The sequence below is a fragment of the Pan troglodytes genome, chromosome 19 (assembly GCF_028858775.2).
Source record: "Pan troglodytes isolate AG18354 chromosome 19, NHGRI_mPanTro3-v2.0_pri, whole genome shotgun sequence".
In the NCBI taxonomy this organism is placed as follows: domain Eukaryota; kingdom Metazoa; phylum Chordata; class Mammalia; order Primates; family Hominidae; genus Pan; species Pan troglodytes.
The window spans coordinates 49,295,559-49,315,160 of record NC_072417.2 but is presented as its reverse complement, the minus strand read 5'-3'; the positions used below and the strand labels follow the sequence as shown (position 1 = coordinate 49,315,160).

At 55.9% G+C, this 19,602-nt stretch overlaps 1 protein-coding gene across 1 annotated transcript in view; it reads right to left on the bottom strand.

Moving 5' to 3' along the window:
• Positions 1-8,118: 8,118 nt before the first annotated feature.
• Positions 8,119-19,602, bottom strand: part of EVPLL (envoplakin like) — a 16,080-nt gene continuing 4,596 nt past the window's right edge. Inside the window, 7 exon segments of the mRNA XM_054670988.2 lie at positions 8,119-13,675; positions 18,327-18,425; positions 18,539-18,642; positions 18,728-18,841; positions 18,843-18,889; positions 19,050-19,088; positions 19,272-19,406. Of these exon segments, the coding sequence (XP_054526963.1) occupies positions 13,636-13,675; positions 18,327-18,425; positions 18,539-18,642; positions 18,728-18,841; positions 18,843-18,889; positions 19,050-19,088; positions 19,272-19,406 (578 nt within the window). The 3' untranslated portion in view covers positions 8,119-13,635.

Below are 19,602 nucleotides of genomic sequence, written 5' to 3'. Positions count from 1 at the left end.
TGGTAACTACTTTATACTGGGCTATATAGAGTAAATAAATTATGTATATAATATGCCTAGTACAGTGCTTGACACAAATTAACAATTCCACATATTTAGTTACTTGTACAATTATCTGTAGCTGCAAAACTATAAATGCAGGTTTGTCATCTTTCTGGAGAGATAGCAAGAGAAAGGTTAAGTTTATAAAATGCCTAAATAATAAAAACTATATTATCAAAGTAAAATGCCTAAACGAGGGCTGGTTTTAATATCAACTAATTAGTAGCTGCCTAATAGTAAGAACTGACTCTAAAATCAAGTAGACAAGAAAATGGTCCCACCTGTGCCCTCTCCCTGAATGCCCTGTGAGTCAGGGACACCCAATTCCCTTGTCTCCCTTGCTCAAGGCTTGTTGTCCTGGCAACCTTGGAGGAGGTGCAGGAGTGAGGGGCCTCTGCTGCTCTCTGAGCTTGTGGGTGCTTGTAGGGAGGGGCGGGGTCTCCCACAAATGGGTCTGGCTCCTCTAGTAACTTTGAGGGCCCTGTGAGGGGCAGAGTGAGACACCGTGGAAAGTGGGAGGGGGCTTGTTGGAGGGTCTTGCCCACATCCCCCTCCTGCGTGCACAACATGTCCAGTATACACACACTGAGCGCCTGCCCTGAGGACTGGTGGGCCTCCTGTACTTTCTTAGAGTCCAGGAGGAAGAGAAGGAAGAAAAGGTGAAGGGGAAGGCCCAGGTAGTAGGGCTGAGGGTCCGGGGCACTCCCTCACTACTGACTGCCCCAGAGGGTGACATGGGAGGGGACATGGCACTGGAGCCCACTTGGGGGTGGCAGGTCCCCTTGCTTCCTTGTTAGTTTCTTCGTAGAGGCCCTAAGATGCTTGAGCACAGTGTCATCGTCTGTGGCCCAGGTATGGAAGAACTGGTTCCGAAAACATGCCAAAAGGCCAGACCTGGATGTCTTCATGAGGCGCTCTAGGGACAGGGTGGATATCAGGCCAGGACAGTTACCTGGGAATGGTCACAGCTCATACCCCGTGGCCACTTCAGTCTCCCACTGGGCGGTGCCGGATCCTTTTGTGGCCACCCCAGGCGTCCAGATGTACACAGGAGACTGTGGCTGGGGGGTGATCTGGACAGGGAAGTGCTCACCACACTCCTGACCTTCATCTGGGTCATGTGAGGGATGGGCTCGGTATCACAGTGCCCTTCCCAGCCCACCTGGCCAGACCTCCCTCTGGGCCAGAACAGAGGATCATGAGGACAGTGTGAGGAAGCTGCCCTCGGGCCAGTCGGGTCTGACCGCAGGGCTCCCCAGGCCCCACTGGGTACACATAGACTTACTCTTCTGAACCTTAAAAGCAATGCTTCTGATCGGCATCAACACCTGTCCTTCCAGCAAATACACGTCCCACAGGCGCAGAGTGAGCCCGAGAGATCTGTGGGGACAGCAGGTGTGAGACAACCTGGCCCTTCCAGGCTGGGGCTGGTGGCTCAAGCTGCACACATTGGGGCTTCAGTCTCCAGAGTCAGTGACCTTCCCCATGAGGGTCGCCTGAGCCATCCAGAATGCTGGGTCAGACAAGGTCTTGCAGCTCCTCACAGGGGGCACTCATTTGAGTGGGGATGTGGCTCCTGGACAGAGGGGCTTGCCCAGGGCTTGAGGCTTCCCTGAGCCCTCTCAAGTTGGGTCCTGGCCCAGTCTGCCCATGAGGCTGGGCCTGAGCCCCAGCCATTGCCCTGGGATGACCCCTCTTGGGCAGAGGGTTTTGCTTGTGTGTCCTTCGGGGACCCGCCTGAGCCTCCTGTGGGCTGGGAGTGAGCCAGACCCCCGGACTGGGGAAGCAGGGCACTGCAGGGCAAGGAGGGTCCCTGAGCCAGGGTCTCCCTATGCCTCCTTACCCCTTGAATCAACATCCGGAGAAGGCAGCCTAATGAGGAACACTGTCCGCATAGACCTTCCTTGTCCTGATGGGAGGAACAGAGGTGCTCAGGGCCCCCTGGGCTGCCCTAAAAACCTCCATCTTCCAGGGCCTCTGAAGACCCTTCCCCTAGTGCAGAACACTGGGCGGTGTCCAGAGCTCCCCACAACACTGTCCCCTTCCCACACTCTCAGTGGACACACTGACCTTTGACTTGCTCTGCGGGAGCTGGGCCCCCATCCCTGTGCCTCTGTCTCCTCCAGGGCAGGAAAGGAAACAAACTCCCAGCCCATGGAGAACCCGACGTCTCAGGTCAGGCCCTGGCTGGGACTCCGCCAGTCACCAGTCCCACGAGGGTCTCCAGTCCCCCTGCTCCTACAGCCCCACGGGAGGCAAGGCCTCTGAGAAGAGCTGAGGGGACAATAAACTCACCTGATGCCACATGGTCTTGGGTTGTGACTTGGGTACCACATGCTCCTGTTGGTCTTGGAGCCCCTGGACTGTCCCGCCATTTGGGCTGTGGAATCCTGAGAAGCCCCCAGCCCATCATGAAATCAGAGCCTTCCCCCAAGATGTGGAGCCATCAGCTGCAAGAGCTGGGCAGCTGCAGAGGCCCCCAAACCCGAAGGCCTCCCACCCTCCCATTTGGTGACCCCACCATGCGGCCTTTGCCCTGGGGAGGTGGGACAAGAACATCCCCTGGAGCCTGGCTGGAGGTTCCCCTGGAGGCCTCCTGGGCTAGGGTGCAAAAAGGGCAAGCCTGACTTTGAGGTCACAACAGAGCGGCCAGAACACGGTGGGTGCTGGGCTTCCTGGTCATCTCGTGGAAGTGGGGTTGGGCCAGGGGACACAGGATGAGGAGATGCTGCCACCTGGGCTTGGTTAGCCCATTCGTGGGCACCAAGGGCAGCAGGAGCCTGGGCAGCTGGAGGGCAGGAGGACTCTCAGGGAGGGGAGAGTCAGCTGCACAGAGTCAGAGCCGGAGGATGTGGCTCCAGGACACAGAGGGTGGCCACGGGGAGGATGAGATGCCCTCTGCTGATGGGGATGAAAGGCATCTGACTTGGGCTGTGGGGGTCAGCTGCGGACTCCTGTGGGACCCTCAGCAGAGACATCCTAAAGGCTTCCAACAAGCTGGCGACACAAGGATGGTGCCTTGGCTGAAAGCCGAGATCACCTGGCCACGGTGGCTGTCCCCAGGTCTGGCTGCATGAGGCCCCACGGGCACCTGTTCACCTACCCAGCAGGGAGTGCCTCTCACTGGCCAGCAGCTGCACCAGTGCCCAGAATGCATCCTCCTCAGGCAGATAAAGGAGGAACAAGGTGGCAGTGTGGCTCAGGTCCCTGCAGTAGCCCACCTCCTGCAAGAGCCAGAGTCGCCATGGAAGGACATCACCTGGGAGGGCCGAGGTCACCTGGGAGGACTCATGTCATTGGAGAGGGCAGAGGTGACTGGGGAGGCTTCCTCTGAAGAGGCTCCCTCAGGATGCAAATTCATTTCATGACAAGAGCCAAGTCCATCAGGCACTTAAGCACCTTGTCCAAAATGTCTCCTGAGAGCACCGTCCTGCATGTGACACTGCCAAGCTCCCGGGCTTTGGGGCAGCCCCAGGAGGAGGGCGTCATTTCTTGTTCTGAGAAGTGCCCAGGTGACAGGCCCAGGTGACACCAGGAATCCAGGCCCCAAGTCCTTTGTGTCTCAGCTTGACCCCTTGAGACCACCCCCTTGCCTGGAGGTTTATGCCAGCGGTGACCTGGAATCCTACCTCCTATATCCTGGTGGGTCACAAATACTAACTTTAAAAGAAGCAACGATACCCCCATCAGACACCCACTCCTGTGAATATGGAAATACGGCCCAGGAACCTCACTGCCGGGAATACTCACCGGGTTATACTCTGAATATACCACAAGGATGTAGAATAGTTCCCGCTGCCTAGGAAACAGAGAAAGGGGGCTAGGGTTTGGTTTGTGCAGATGCTGTTAGTTTCACTTTGTCTACAAATCCTAACAACGAATCCCATTTCAGGTTCAGGTGATTCGCCAGATAAGCAGTGAACTTTCAGGGCCTGAGATTGTTGAAGAAATGTTTCAGTAAAATCCACATCTGTGACATACAAATAGCCCAGTTGTACAGGGAGTTGACCGATCCTTTTCACTCTGAATGATTTTTTTTTTTTTTCAGTTTGCACACATGCCAGTTCAGTCTTTGGGTGTACAGTTCCTCCACGGTTCCAAACCAGTGTGCAGAGTCTCCCGGCCACCGCTCCAGCCCCTCCTGGAGTGACTCCTGATCTTCCAAATCTCCAGGGTTTCCCCTATGCACCCAGCCTCTCCCCGATCAGTCAGCCCCTGGCCACCCAGACTGCTTCTCAGTCCCTATGGTTTGGTCTTTTCCAGAATGGCCAAGGAATGGGAATCCTACTGTGGTAGCTTATTGGGTCTGGCTTCTTTCCCTTAGCAAAATGCATCTAGGATCCACCCACATTCCTGCGGGCATCACTGGCTCATTCCCTTTTCTCACTGGGTCTTCCGTTTGAAAGGAGGACCAGACTGTCTCTCCCCATTCCCGTGTTGAAGGCCATCCCCGAAGGCTTCGTGTGTGATTGATGAGGAATCAAGCAGTGAACGTGGCATGCAGGTTTCATGTGGATGTCAGTTTTCAAATCAGTGGGTTCAATATCTGTGACACCTTGGGGACGCGTGGTTCAAGTCCATTGAGCTTTGTGAGCCACTGCCCAACTGGCTGCCAACATGGCTGTGCCATGTCATATTCCCAGCAGACCTGGATGAGAGTTTCCAGGACCCCTAATTCTCCCAGCATTTGGTGCTGTCAGTGTTGCCTGGGGAGGCTCATGGGCCCTCCATCCTGCCACCCTCCCGTGGGTCCTACCATGGGTCCCCGTGGGTCAGGGAGAGCACCTTTCACCATTATGCATGATTTTGTTTGCTGTCTTCTGTCTCCTCAGGATCCTCCTGGGTTCTGGCCCCACATGTTCCAGCCTGGCCCAGGGCTTGGAACCAGGGAGGTGCTCGGTTCATGGTGCCGGCTGCTCCCTGGGCCAGGAGAGCTCTTGGCAGCTCTGTCATCCCTCCTGGGTGACCCTGGCTTCTGCTCTGGGAAAGTCCCCATCCCTCTCATTCACCCCATCTCCTCTGGGACCCTGTGGCTCCCGTAGGCTTACTTCACTCCATATCGATCCCTGAAGAAGACATGGTTCTGGAGAGTCCTGCTCACGTCCAGGTTGATCTGGTGGATGTGTTCAGAAGACCTCTTGCCCTTCTCCTTCATGATCTGTAGGGCAGGGCCAAGAGGAGGAAGCAGCCTCAGAACAGATGGAAGACTCCCTGCCCCAAATGGCAGTCAGCCCACAGTCAGCGCTTTGGGAAGGAAGGAAAGAAGGAAGGTTTCCTTGTGCAGAAAGCTGCTTTTTGGCTTGTTACTGAAGCCAGGGAGGGTCACCAGAGCCGAGTTCATCTGTGGTGACTATGTCACCATCTGTGCCCAGGAAGTGCATCTGACCATCCCCCCCACCCCCCCAGGCTGGGCTTGATGTTCCCTCCAGCTGGAGGCCTGGGCCCCTGACACAGCCTGTCCTGTTTGTTGTGCTCTGGCTGAGCGTACCTCGTATTTTTTGGGGTGTTTTGACTTGATTTCCTGAATGTTCAGGAGGACTGACCACACCAGGCCCCGGATGTTCATGGGAATGCCCTTATAGATGCGATCTATGAGCTGTGGGCAGAAAACAATCTGGTGTCACAGGCCATGGGGTGACCCCAGTGAGGATCAGAGCCCAGGGATTCTGGAAATTCTCGGTTTTGGCCCCATGATTCCTCAGTAGAGGTGAGATCAAGCTGGGACAGGGTCTCCCTTCCCAGGACTGAAAGAGTGGATGGACACTCAGAGTCGAAACTGTGATCTGAATCTTTTTCTTCCTTCAGGTCACCAAGGCATCCCTAGCCTTGAGCTCCAGGTGGTCCCAGCTCTAGATTCAGATTCCCTCCCAGCAAGGTGACGCTTGCACGAATAGGCAGGCAATCTGACGACTAGGCCTGCAGTCTTCTGTGCAAGGACAGTGTGCCACCCGCCCTCTGAGAGGCTGACAGTGCCAGGCCACAGCCATGGGTGCCTCTCTTCTGTCTCTGCAGAGAGTACTTCCGGGGGCCTCTCCCTCCACACATTACCTTTTTGCTGTTTTTATATGTCTCCCATTTGCCCAGCATTTCCAGCCACTTGCTCTTTCTTTTTTTCTCCTGCCGAATTTGCTGCCAAATGAGGAATGTTGGAGTTAGCGGAGCTGCCAGGCTTCCCAGAGCCGCCCGTGGATGCTGGGTCTTGGGCTCTGGAGCCCTGGTGGGACCCAGCTGGAAGGAGCCAGGGAAGGGCAGACCCTAAGGGCTGAGAGCCTTTGAGCAAATGAGCGCCAGTGGGCTGGCTTTGGGACCCCAGGATGTGCCATCCTCAGGCCACAGACACACCAGTCTTAGATCCCAGCCTCTAGGTGGGTTCCTGACACAAGCGGGCAGAAACCCCCAAGCCAGGACTGTGGTTCTCACTTTGGAATTTTATCAAACTGCCAAAGTTACAGCAACTGGGGTCAGGTCTCTGCTGCCCCTCCCAGTGACAGCGTGTTGCCCTCACCAGCCACCGCCCAGGCCAGCTGCTTCCTCTGCCTCACTGATCACCCGCCCAGTCCCTACGTCCCTGGACCAGCCCCTCCATGCATCAGGCTCTTACCTTCGCCTCCGGTGCAGTCACAGGAGGCAGTTCCGTCTCACTGTAAGGCAACCCAGGCAGAGCTGAGGACCTGCACAGGGCCTGAGCCACCCAAGCCTAGGAGCCGACCCCCAGAAAGGACTGGCACTGTCCCTATCCAGCTCAGGGCTCAGCCCAGGAGAAGTCACAGGGAAGGGAGGACAAGGACCTTCCTGTGGGGCTGACTCCCAGGAGGGGCAGGACCTGGGAGAAGAAGGAGTGCAGGGACAGCCTGGCTGGGGTTACTGGGGCCCTGGCATGGGGGGTGGTCACGCTGCACAATGGGGCTGCGCGTCCTGGACTCAAGGTGGTGCTTTCTGCTGGAGCTGAGAAAGGTTAGCCCTGAGATGGGATGGGGGCCACCCAGGATGGGTGACCGGGCCCTGACAGGAGTCCCTCAGGGAGTGACCACATCACCCCGCCAGGGTCAAGGGAGCCTGCCCTGAGACCTGCCCGGTGTACTCTGGGTGCACCAGGGGCCCATCCCACTTGACAGCCCCAAGGCTCTTGCAGGTTCTGACCTCCCAGCATCCACCTGCCTCTCCCTGCATCTGAGCCACACACCCTGCATTTCAGAAGTGGCACGGCTCATCAGCTCCCTCCCACCCTACCTCCCCCGGGATCCTCTGTCTCTCCATCCTATGATCCCCGAGGGATGGGCTCCTGGCTGGGCTCCTCTTACCTGGCCCCAGATCCCTTCCCAGCACCAGACCCAGGGTCTTTAGCCACAAGCCCTGCTGCCTCTCTGGTCTCATCATGAGATGCCCAGAGCGGGGCCCTGCCCATCTTCTCCCCCATTCTCTTTGGGCCAAAGCCCCCACTGTCCCCACACCTTTCCCCCTTCCCCATGGGGACAGTGAGGGCTGTAGTTCTAGGGAAATGGAGGAGGACAGGGGCAGGTGGGCTCTGAGAGACCTGCTGGACAGCAGCCCTGAGGCTGGGCCAGGTGTCTCCTCACCCTGTGGCCACAACCCTTGGATCTCACTGGGGTTGTCTCCTGGTAGACAGGGCCAGAACCTCAGGCTGCCCCACTCCTCTTGTGCTAACTTGCCGACAGAACCGCTGAGAGCCCAGGGGCCTGGCCTAGCCCCCTCTCCATTCCCACCGGCTCCCTAGATGGGCCTTGCACCTCTGGCCTAACAACAATCTTGGGCTGGACCTGCAGGGGAGCCAGGGAGGAGTTCTGACCCTGGAAAAGAGGTTGGCCCCACCTGGCGAGACATGTCCTGCGTCAGAAAGGCCTTTCTAAAAGCAAACCCATCCCTGAGCTGAGACAGCTGCTTTAGGGGTGAGGGGAGCACAGAGGACTCACTGCAGAATCCCAAAGCGATCAACGCTGCTGTAGATTCCAACAGGTTCAGGCCCCTTGTCCTCTGGCAGCCCAGCTCGGTGTCCCTGTAACCCAGAGGGAGCCTTGGTGAGGGGTCCAAGGTAAAGGGTGCAAGGGCCTGGGGGTATTGGCCACCTGTCCCTGCCCTGTGCTCCGAGGGAACCCAGGACCCTTTGACCAGGGCGCACTGGAAGAGGCCTCCCTCCAAGGAGCAGACCGAACTGTACCTTCTGATACTTCATAATTATGTCCTCCCGCTTCTATGCCTGCACACTATCCGTGCCCTCTACCATGTCCATCCTGTGAGACAAAGTTGTCTAAAGGTTACACTGTACCCAACAGCTTCAGAGAACCCCTGAACTGCTCCCGCCGGGCTCCCAGATGCTGGCTGGTTGTATAACCTTCATTCCACCACTGCACTCTGGTAAAAAGGGTCCAAACCCCGTGGCCCACACATCCATGGGTCTCTGCAGTCTGAAGCCCTAAGCAGGGGTGGGCATGTTCCCAAGGACTCGAGAAGAGTGGGACCTGGACAGAGAATCCCGTTGTCCCCATATGCCATGAAACGAGCACACACCTGCCCTGGCAGGTTGAATGGTGTCCACCTGCCAAGGGTGAAGAGCCTGTGATGGGCTATTCCGGGGATGTGGATGTGAACTGCGGTCAGGCACCAGAGGTCTCTGTACGATCGGCCTCCTGGGATGCTCAGGGCCACAGAGATGCCCAGTTTCCTATGAGGAACAAGATCTCTCCTGATTGCTCCGTTCTACCCCGCTCATCACTTGGGCTACCATGGCCCTTCAGTCTAACCAGTGAAGCTGCTTTAAGAATAACGCCATTTGAGCAGGAGTGTGTTTGGTTTTGGGGATAAAAATGATCTACTGTCTCCAAAGCAGCCACTGTGCTCATGGAAACCATGTCTCTCAGGGACGGACTGTGGACTCCACCATTCTGAGCTGTCCCTACAGGAGGGGGCTTCATGTTCCTGTGTCACTGATGTAGAAGAGTGGGTCCTTGCTCCTGGAGAACATCTAGATGGACCGTCCCTCCTGAGAATACTCAGGGCAAAAGGAAAGCGAGGCCAGACAGAATAAGAAATACTTGGGGAGAACCCCAGTGCCCGGACCCCTTTGAACACAAGGGAAGATAGTCTCCCCTCAGCCAGCCCTCCAGGGCTCCTTCACTTTCCACAACTGCCCAAGGGCAGAAGGCTCCCCATGCCACTCCCAGACAAGGGACTATGTGTGTCCAGTGGGTCCCACAGTGACCATCAGGACCCAGCTTAGGCCCCAGGTGTGTTCTGAGGACCCTTCCCTCCTCCCCACCCACAGTGGATCCATTCCAGTGTCTCTGCCAGGGCCAGGCTCTGCCCCATCGGGATCGGAAATCTGGGCAGATTTGGGATCTAGAGCAGGGAGGTCTCAGGGTTGAGGCCTGAAGTCTAGCACGGCACACAGCAGGGCTGAGAGCAGAATCCAGGGTCATGTCTGATTCCCAGGCCGGTTACCGCCTCTCTGACCCCAGATGTCTCACCTGTCGAATGGGTACATTCGGGAACAGCACCCACTCTACGAAGCCACCATGAGGACGAAAGAGAAGGGTCACTGAGCAAGTTTTTTCAGCTCTGAGCAGCTCTCCTTTTTCAGCTCTTGCCGCATCTCGGACTGTCCCAATGACAGCCGTAGCAAGAAGAGATAAGAAACAAGACAAGTTCATGTTGTCCAGTTTTGAGGTCTTGAAAGAAGTTGCACCAGTATGAGAATAGTGGATCAGTTTTCTCTAGGATCCAGAAAGCATATCAGGCAGCCTTGGGGTGAGGAAAGGAGCCCGGCCTCTCCAGCAGCCACACAGGCCTGCAATAGGATGGGGTTGGGGCTGGCCATGTGGATCACTTGGGCCTCATGAGGGGAAAGGAAATACCATGGGGCAGAGGAGGAGCATGGGGGCAGCTGGTTGCCTAAGGAGAAGGCACCTCAGGGAAGGGGACTGTATTCGTTTGTTTTCACACTGCTATAAAGAAATACCTGAGATTGGGTAATTTATAAAGGAAACAGGCTTTATTGACTTGCAGTTCAGGAAGCTTGCAATCACGGCAGAAGGTGAAAGGGAAGCAGGCACCTTCTTCACAAGATGGCAGGAGGGAGTGAGTGGAGAACCAGTAAGTGCCACATTTTGAAACCATCAGCTCTCCTGAGAACTACCTCACTATCCGGGGAGCAGCATGGGGGAAACTGTCCCCAAATCCAATCCCCTCCTACCAGGTTCCTCCCTTGACACAGGAGAATTACAATTCCAGATGAGATTTGGGTGGGGACACAGAGCCAAACCTGTGAGGGTCTCAGTCTGTGTTGCAGCTCCCCTGGGGCTGAGGCTGAGTACAGATCTGCTGGCCTCGCCCTATAGCACGCGAGGGCTCTGCCAGTGCGCCCCCATCTGCTGCTTCCTAGGGATGGTGGTGACTTCCTCAAAAGGAGCGTGGATTTGCTCTCCTGCTGCCCCTGCAGGGCCTTGTGGAGCCCCGGCCAAGTTCTCCCAGGGTAAGGGCAGGAAACAGGGCTCCTTGCCCTTCTTGCTACTTGAGTGACAACCCTGGGGTCATCCCTAAGCCCCGTCACTGCCCCTGCTTCTAAACTGAGAACATTTTGGCAAATCTTCCTGGCACAGGCTGGGGGCTCATCCCTGCTATCTGTTCTAGCTTGGTAAAGCCGGGTTAAGACATCTGGGCAAGCAGACAGTAGAGTGGACCCCAGGAAGGGTGGGTGGAGGGCGCTGGCCTTTGGGCTTCCCTGGACCAGGGTGGGAAGGGGGAAGTTTACCAGGAAATAGAGCTCTCAGGACTATGTTTGGGAGGAGGTGGTAATGCTGGTGGGGGGATGTCCATTCATCCATCCATTCATCCATTGTCTTCCCCCCACCCCCCATCTCGGACTGTCCCCATGACAGTCCTAGCAAGAAGAGACAAGAAACAAGACAAGTTCACGTTGTCCAATTTTGAGGTCTTGGAAGAAGCTGCACCAGTATGAGAATAGTGGGTCAGTTTTCTCCAGGATCCAGAAAGTATATCAGGCAGCCTTGGGGTGAGGAAAGGAGCCTGGCTTCTCCAGCAGCCACACAGGCCTGCAGTAGGATGGGGCTGGGGCTGGTTTGGGGTGGAGGATAAGTGACAGCCAAGGTTTGTCAGCATGCAGAGGGGTGGCTGACTCATGGACTAGGGGCTGCGGAGCCCAGTGGTTGCCCTTAGTTCTTGGATCCTGGGAGACTTCTGGAGCCTGGATTTGGACAGCCTAGGGGTGGAGGTGGTGAGGGGCAGGGGTGGGGCGGGAGGAGAGGCCTTGCATGACAGGGTGCAGGGCAGGAAGCCAGCCAGGGACTGCTTTGCAGTGGCTGTTCCCATCCCCATTCTCACCCCCAAACCCACCCCTCCCCCCACCCTGGTGCGGGGTCGGTTGTGGACAGGTGTCCTCTGCTTTGGCCTCAGCAGATCCCAAGAGGGAAGCTGGCAGCCACGTGGGCATGTCACTTGTGCCAGCTTTGTCCTGCAGTTTCTGCTTCCTGGAGCGTGGGGCGCCCACCCAGGAGAGCACGGGCACACCCCACACCTCTCATTTTGAGGGTGCTGGGAGGTGGGGGACCTAGGTCCTGCAGCCCTGTGCTTGTGCCGTGAAACTTAGCCTAGGAGTCCCGTGTCCGCCATTCCACGTGGAGCCCCAGGAGCCTGAACAGTGGCATGCAGTGAGATGAGGAGGGAGAGAGAACTGGAAAAGGAGGCAGAAAGAGAGATGTGGAGCAGGGAATGAGAGAGAGGAAGAGACAGAATAAGAAATACTTGGGGAGCAGTATTTCATCCCTCTGGGGTGCCATGACTCCTCCCTGCTATGGATGGAGGAAAGTGATTGATCTGCCGGAGACGTGAAACCACATGATCCTTCCTTCCACAATAAACTGGAGGGTCAAAACAGGCAAGAGTAGGTCCAGGTCTTCTAAAAGCCATACCTGAAATGTTTCCAATAACAGTTGATTTGGTGGTGGTAACTCAATCACACAAACAACCACAACAAAAGACACAACTATCAGAGATTTTCAGATAGCCTCAAAAACACCATCTAACATTAGGGAGTTCAAAAAGGCATGAAGTTTCAAAAAATTGAGCTTTATTTACATATCATTTGCATAAACTGGTAATTTAACAGTATGAATAAATCCTAGGGCAGAAGACAGTTTGGAGACCCCAGGGCACAAGTGCTGAGTTTGGAAGATTTGGTACTGTACCCTTTGAAGCCCTCGCCTGGTCCCCGCACCCCTTGCCTGCCTGTTAAGAAGAGCCCGTACCAGGGAGCAAATCAGGGGCAAATAGCCCAGAAGCCCAGTAGTGGACAGACCTCCATGCCTGGAGGAGGAGGCCACCTCTGAGAGCTGGAGGAGCTGCCCGAACCCTTCCTCACAGCCTCCTTTTCCTGCTCTCAACACCTCCAGCTTGCAGATAGACAGCCCCAGCACCGGCAGAATGAAAAGGTCCTGAGGCAGCAGGGCTGTGGCTCTGGTAAATAAAAGAGGCCTCTCTTTAGTAAGGTAGAGGAGCTCAGACTGCACACCCTGGTCTCTGACACCAAGGCTCGCTCCATGCCCAGGACTAGGGGCAGCGTGGGAGCTGCTGGCTGGGGCCATGCTCGCAACCTCTTCTCTGCCACGTCTATCTCCAGCGATGCTCTCAGCTCCAGGGCTGAGCCCAGTGGCTACGGCAGGTGGCATGAGGTCTGGCAGCGTGTGAGCTGCTGGCTGGGGCCATGCTCGCAACCTCTTCTCTGCCACGTCTATCTCCAGCGATGCTCTCAGCTCCAGGGCTGAGCCCAGTGGCTACGGCAGGTGGCATGAGGTCTGGCAGCTTGTCGCTTTGCTGGTCTTTGGCTGTATCTGTGCAGGGCCTGGAGGACTCTGGAGCTACCTCTAGCTGCAGCACTGCCTCTGGATGGGGACTTCCCCATGCTGTGGGCTGTGGCTCCATAGCGGGCACTGGAAGTTCCTTTCTCTCTGCACGTGCGGCAAGAGCTGAAAAAGGAGAAAGGGTAACTGAACAGGTTTTCTGTGTCTGAGCCCCAGAGTTCAATCTCTGCTGACCAGACCCCCACTGACCAGACCCCTGAGCGGTGGTGTTCAGAGTCCCCTACCAATGGCCCTTCTCAGTCCACAGACCTCTCCCTCCCCTCATCAGCACCCACAGGTGACTGAGAGTCTTCTCGGGACTGGACCCCAACTCCAGGACATAGGGAGGGGCAGTTTGTCCCAGGCTCCGGGTGCTGAGCTTCACGCTTGTGCCACAAGGTCCTCTGGGCCATCTCAAAGGGGGCAGTGATGTGGCCTCGCACATCTGGATGCACTGTCTGGGCCTATTCCTGGGCCACATAGCCAGAGGAACAGGAAGATGTTTGTCAACCCAGGCACCCCACTCTGCTGGGTCTCCCAGGGTCCTTCCCATGGAGGCCAGATCCAGAGACACAGCACAGAGGCAGCAGGGTGACCGGCCCAGAACCCTTGAGACTAGGCTGGGGATGACAGGAGGACTGTCCCCAGACAACCAGAAGACCCTTTGCTAGTTTCTTGGTACTTCATTTCTCGCCTGCTACCATTACCCCACCAGAAATCCCCTTCATGCAGAGTCAATGAGGAGAGGAAGACGGACACAGAATCTGTGGAAAGAAAGAAAACAAAAGGTGGGTGGGGGGAAGAGCTGGGAGTGTAACGTTGTAAGGGTCCTACACTATGCGTATTATTTGAGGGTTGGCTGTGATTAATTAAAGGTGTGTCTTGTACACAACCATTACACACACTATAAATAAATTTTATATATATATATACATATATATATGTATATATATGTATATGGAGAGAGAGAGAGAGAGACAAGGTCTTGCTCCGTCACCCAGGCTGAAGTGCAGTGGCCCAAACACAGCTCACTACAGCCTTGACTTCCCAGGCTCAAGCAATCCTCCCACCTCAGCCTCCTGAATAGCTGGGACTACATGCGTGGGCCCCCATGCCTGGCTGCTTTTGAAATGGTTTCTTGTAGAGACAGGATCTCGCCGTGTTATCCAGGCTGGTCTGGACCTCCTGCTCCCAAGCAATCCTCCAGCCTCGGCCTCTCAAAGTGTTGGGATTACAGGCATGAGCCACTGCACTCGGCTTACACATGTTTTTAAGAGGCATAAATACGAAGGTCAGTGTTGCCATGAAGTCAGGCAGGGGTGGGCAAACTATGGCCCACAATCCAGATGAAGCCCCCCTCCTATTGTGAATAAAGATTTATTGGAGCCACAGTTCCTCCCCTGTGTTCACTTCTTGTCTGGGGCTGCTTTGGGGCTGCAGTGGCGAAGCTGAGTAACTGTTGAGTAGGTGCAACAAAGACCACAGGGTCCACGAAGCCCAAGATGCTTACTACCAGGTCCTTTGCAGAAAAATCTCGCTGAGCCCTGTGGAGGGGCCAGGTGGCAGTGGAGAGGCCATTGGGGAGACTGGTACAGTTATCCAGGTGAAAAATGATGGGAGCTCAGATTAAAGCGGTCATGACAAATGCTGGAATCAGGATATATTTTGGGGGTATGACCAATATATGGATAAAATGGACAGTATTTAGAGTTCCAGATTTTCTTTCTGCCAAAGGATCCCTTTCTTAAACAAAAAAATTATACAAAAGATCAATTAAAAAACTGACCAGGCCAGGCACGGTGGCTCACACCTGTAATCCCAGCACTTTGGGAGGCCGAGGCGGGCAGATCATGAGGTCGGGAGATCGAGACCATCCTGGCTAACATGGCGAAACCCCGTCTCTACTAAAAATACAAAAAAAAAAAAAATTAGCCATGCGTGGTGGTGGGTACCTGTAGTCCCAGCTACTTGGGAGGCTGAGGCAGGAGAATGGCATGAACCCAGGAGGCGGAGCTTGCAGTGAGCCGAGATCAGGCCACTGCACTCCAGCCTGGGCGACAGAGCAAGACTCTGTCTCAAAAAAAAAAAAAAAAAAAAAATTAACCAAAAATCATGTCAACAAGATTATTTGTGTGATTGAAGCTGGGGTTGAGCCTAGGCACCCTAACACCTTTTCAGCACCCTTAACACCCCGGCTGTTCCAGAAGCACCCTATAGAGCCCCTTGGGTTCAAGCAGAACTTGAAACCACAGATTGGAAGGAATAGAAATCTGCGTATCTTTCACACAAGCCGTAACATTCTAAGCTGCATCTTTGCAGCACACTGACATGGGGCTACTTCACCCACAGCCAGCAAGCGTCTGCACCAGTGCTGGGATTTGTGTCCACCGTTATAAGAAGGCAGCCGCTTGCATGAGGCATGGCGGTGAGGAAACAATGCCACCCGGATTTCACCATTGGCCGTGTGGACTGGCTGTACCATGGGCCAGACGCATGTCTTGGGCAGACACTTTTTAGATGCCAACTTGCCTGTAGACAAAGATGACGCAGAGGTGGCCTCGGGGAGGGCCTATGTGGTGGGTTGAATTTGTCCCCTGAAATTCCTATGTTGATGTCCTTAGCCCCAGTGCCTGAGAATGTGATCTTATTTAGAGACAGCGTCTTATAGAAATAAGTTAAAATGAAAAATGAGATCAGTAGGGGGTGCCCAATTCAATATGACTGATGTCCTTATAAAAGGGCAAATTTGGACACAGAGACATGCATAGAGGGAAGACCAGGTGAAGAGACACCGGGAAGGCCACCTACACGCCAGGAGAGAGACCTGGAACAGAGCCCTCCCACACCGCCCTGGAAAGGGACTTTCCCTCCTGACACCTTGATCTTGGACCTACAGCCTCCAGGACTGTGAGACAGTGAGATTCTGTTGCTGAAGCTGCCCAGTCTGTGGTACTTTAAGGAAGCCCTAGCAAACCAATGCAGCCTGGTAGCCCACAGCTGGTGAAAAGATGGAATGAGCGATGGAGACTCAGGCTTCCTGTCTATACCTCCCAAAGTGCACTATGGGATCTTTTGCTGGGTGTAGGTTTGCAAGATAATTCTGGCCAGGGTGGGGACGGCGGGGTGCAGGGTGCATAATTTCAGTGTATATTATCATATGTTTATCTTACTGTGTAAATGCTTGTAAGAACAGTTAACCAACTTAAAGTTTATATGCTACTCAAGATACAGGTTTAAATGCTAATAAAAATGGATGCAAATGAAAACACTGTCCTGCTGTGGTCCAGGGAATCTTGATCTTTCCTTCAGAGAGACTTGCAGCTTTGAGCAGGAGCTGCCCTTTCCTTGCTGCCTACTGCACGCCCCCACAACACACATGCACACACACATGCCTTTGCACACAGCTGGACACACGCATACTGTGCTTCATGCCCTCATTAAGGAGGCACAGAAGGGAATGTGTCTGTTAGGAAATGAAGACGGCTCAACTCCCTGGTTCCCTGGGTGTTTGCACAGGTGCCCTCTGTGCAGACCATTCTTTGGTCTATTTCTTCTCTTAGTGAAGGGAGAAGCAGAGCCCCAGTGGGTACCCGGCTACTTTGGGCCCAAGCCAAGGTCACAAGCTTCCTTGGGAGCCTGGTGAGATGGGGGCACCACTGGTTCTCCCGAACCGAGGGGGCAGCGTTCAGTGGAGCCATGAGCCCGGGAAGGTGATAGACAGGATGACTCAGTTCATTAGAAACAACCAAAATCCAGTGAGGAAGGGCAGCCCTCAAAGGTTTTATTCTCCAGGAGGAAGGACTCTCAGGGGCTGCGAGCAGCAGGCACGAGGGCTTTATTGCACATGCAGTTAGGTGATGGTTACCTACAACTGCACTGGAAACTGGGACCCAGAGTGCCCCGGCCTCCTGCTCTGTCTCTCTCTCCCTCTCTCCCTCTCTCCCTTTCTCCCCCTCTGCCTCTCTGGCTTCTCTATCTCTCTTGTCATCTCTTGTCCCTTTCCCCATCTGTCTTTCTCTCTCTCTGCTCTCTCCATCCTCCTCTCCCTCTCAGCCTCCTCTGTCTCTCCCCCATCTCTTTCTACCCATCTTTCGATGCCGCCTCCTCTGCAGATGAGCTGAAGCCAGTGAGTGGGAGGAGCACCACCCAATCCATCCACAGAGAGCTGAGGCTGGGCCCCAGAGAACCGGGTGGTCCAAGGGAGGCCCAGTGCCCCCTGCACCACACCCACTGGAAAAGGAAGCCCCAGCTCTATTTTGTTCTGTTTTAACAGACAGGGTCTTGCTCTGCCACCCAGGCTAGAGTGCAGTGGAGTGACCACAGCTCACTGCAGCCTCGACTTCCTGGGCTCAAGTGATCCTCTCACCTCAGCCTCCCAAGTAGCTCTGACTACAGGCATGCACCACTACATCCAGATAATTTTTGTATATTTTTTATAGAGATGGGATTTCGTCGTGTTGCCCAGGCTGGTCTCCAACTCCTGGGCTCAAGTGATCCACCCGCCTCGGCCTCCCAAAGTGGTAGGATTGCAGGCATGAGGTATTGCACCAGGATTTTTTTTTTTTTTAAGACAGAGTCGCAGTCTGTCACCCAGGCGGGAGTGCAGTGGTGTGATCATGGCTCACTGCAGCCTCAAAATCCTGGGCTCAAGCAATAGGCACGAGCCACCATGCCTGGCTAGTTTTTATTTTTATTTTTTATAGAAACAACATCTCCCTATGTTGCCCAGGCTGGTCTGGAACTACTGGGGTCAAGCAATTCTCCTGGCTCGGCCTCCCAAAGTGCTGGAATTACAGGTGTGAGCCACCACACCTGGCACCCATGAAATATTTGTACCACAGATATGCTGTATACAGTTTAGGTGCTGTATGTGGATCTGTACTTCATGCATAAAAACAGTTATTTTTCTGCCATTAAGAACCAATTTTCACCCCCCTGGGAACCGCTTCACCCTGTTGAGAATGTGCCCATGCCTTTCCTTCCCTCTGGGACCGAGTGGCAACCACACAGGTCTATTTTATTTTATTTTATTTTTGAGGTGGAGTCCCTCTTTGTCACCCAGGCTGGAGTGCAGTGGGCCAATCTCGGCCCACTGCAACCTCCGCCTCCTGGGTTCAAGCGATTCTCCTGCCTCAGCCTCCTGAGTAGCTGGGATTACAGGCGCGCGCCACCACGTCTAGCTAATTTTGGTATTTTTAGTAGAGACAGGGTTTCACCATGTTGGCCAGGATGATCTCGAACTCCTGACCTCAAGTGATCCGCCAGCCTCGGCCTCCCAAAGTGCTGGGATTACAGGTGTGAGCCACTGCGCCCTGCCAGCTCTGTCTAGTTGAGAGGTGCAGTGCCTCTCCTGTGGGCAGGAGTGCTGTGGGACCTCCCGCCCCTGCCGCCCCTGCCGCCTGCCCGAGGGCTCACCGGCTGTAGTCCTCCACGTGCTGCAGCTGGGTCTCCTGGCAGATGCACAGGTTCAGGAAGTTCTGCCACTCCATCTTCAGGGCCTCCTGGTGGGCCTGGGTACGGCAGCACGGAGCCCTCGGACCACGCCCCGCCCCCGCACCCACGTCCACCCCCCCCTTCCCCGCCCACCACGTCCCTTCTCACTCTCGCCCTGCCCCCAGCGCTCCTGGATGGGCCCCACCGCGGGGTGCCGCAGCTCCACCATGCGCTTGCCGTCGTCCTCCAGCTGGTTTACGCTCTGCTCCTGGCTCAGCAGCTCGTGCTGCTTGAAGTGCTGGGGGCGAGTCGGGTGGGGAGCGGCGGTGAGGACCAGAATGGCCCTGGCCGCCCCCGCCTGGCCCCAACCTCTGCCAGCCGACCTCGTATTCCCGCCGCACGCCCGCAGGGTCGGCCATGAGGTCGCTCCAGTCCTGCTGCAGGATGCGGCACTGCTGCTCCGCCAGGGCGCTCAGCTGCCACGTGCAGCCCTGCAGGTGCGTGTACAGGCTGCCCAGGCTCTGCCCGCGCCACGACGCCGCCCTCTGTGCTCAGGACCCGCCGCCAGCAGCAGGGTGGGGAGAGAGACAGTGGGGGGCAAAAGGCGCCATTGGGCCGCGCTCAGGAACACTGGCCCCGGGCAGGGTCCGGGCGGCCACCCAGGCCCACCTGCAGCCACCCTGCCCGACCCTCCCTCCTGCTCACCAGTAGGTCTCGGTATTGGCTCCGGATGGTGGCGGCATCCTGCCTTGACCAAGGGGAGAAACAAGCCCGTGAGAGGTGGGGCGCAGGGAGACGGCCCCCTAAGATCTGGGCAAGCCATACCCCACCCACCCCTATCCCCAGGGCCCAGCCGATCTAGCTCCGGCTCTGACTGGAAAAACAGGGGCTGGGGCTGGCCCCGGATGTAACATCCTCCCGGCTCACCCACGGGGCGGGCCCCACCAGGCTCCGCAGCTGCTCTCCTTGGTCGTTGATCTCGTTCTGCAGGATGTTGAGCTCCGCGATCCGTTCCTCCAGCTCCGCCATGCCCGGCCCATACTGGCCTGCGCAGACCTCCTGCTGCAGGAGAGCCGGCGGCTCAGTCACCACAGGACCATGGTGGAGAGCCAGAGAACCCCACACGTCTCCCACCCGGAGAAGTGGACTTGGTCATTTGGGCAGAGCGTGGACGAGCCTGGGAGCAGCCCGGGTGCACGCCCTGCAGCTCACCCAGGGTGAGCCATTCTGCTCTGCAGGGTGGCCACTGCAGAGGCCA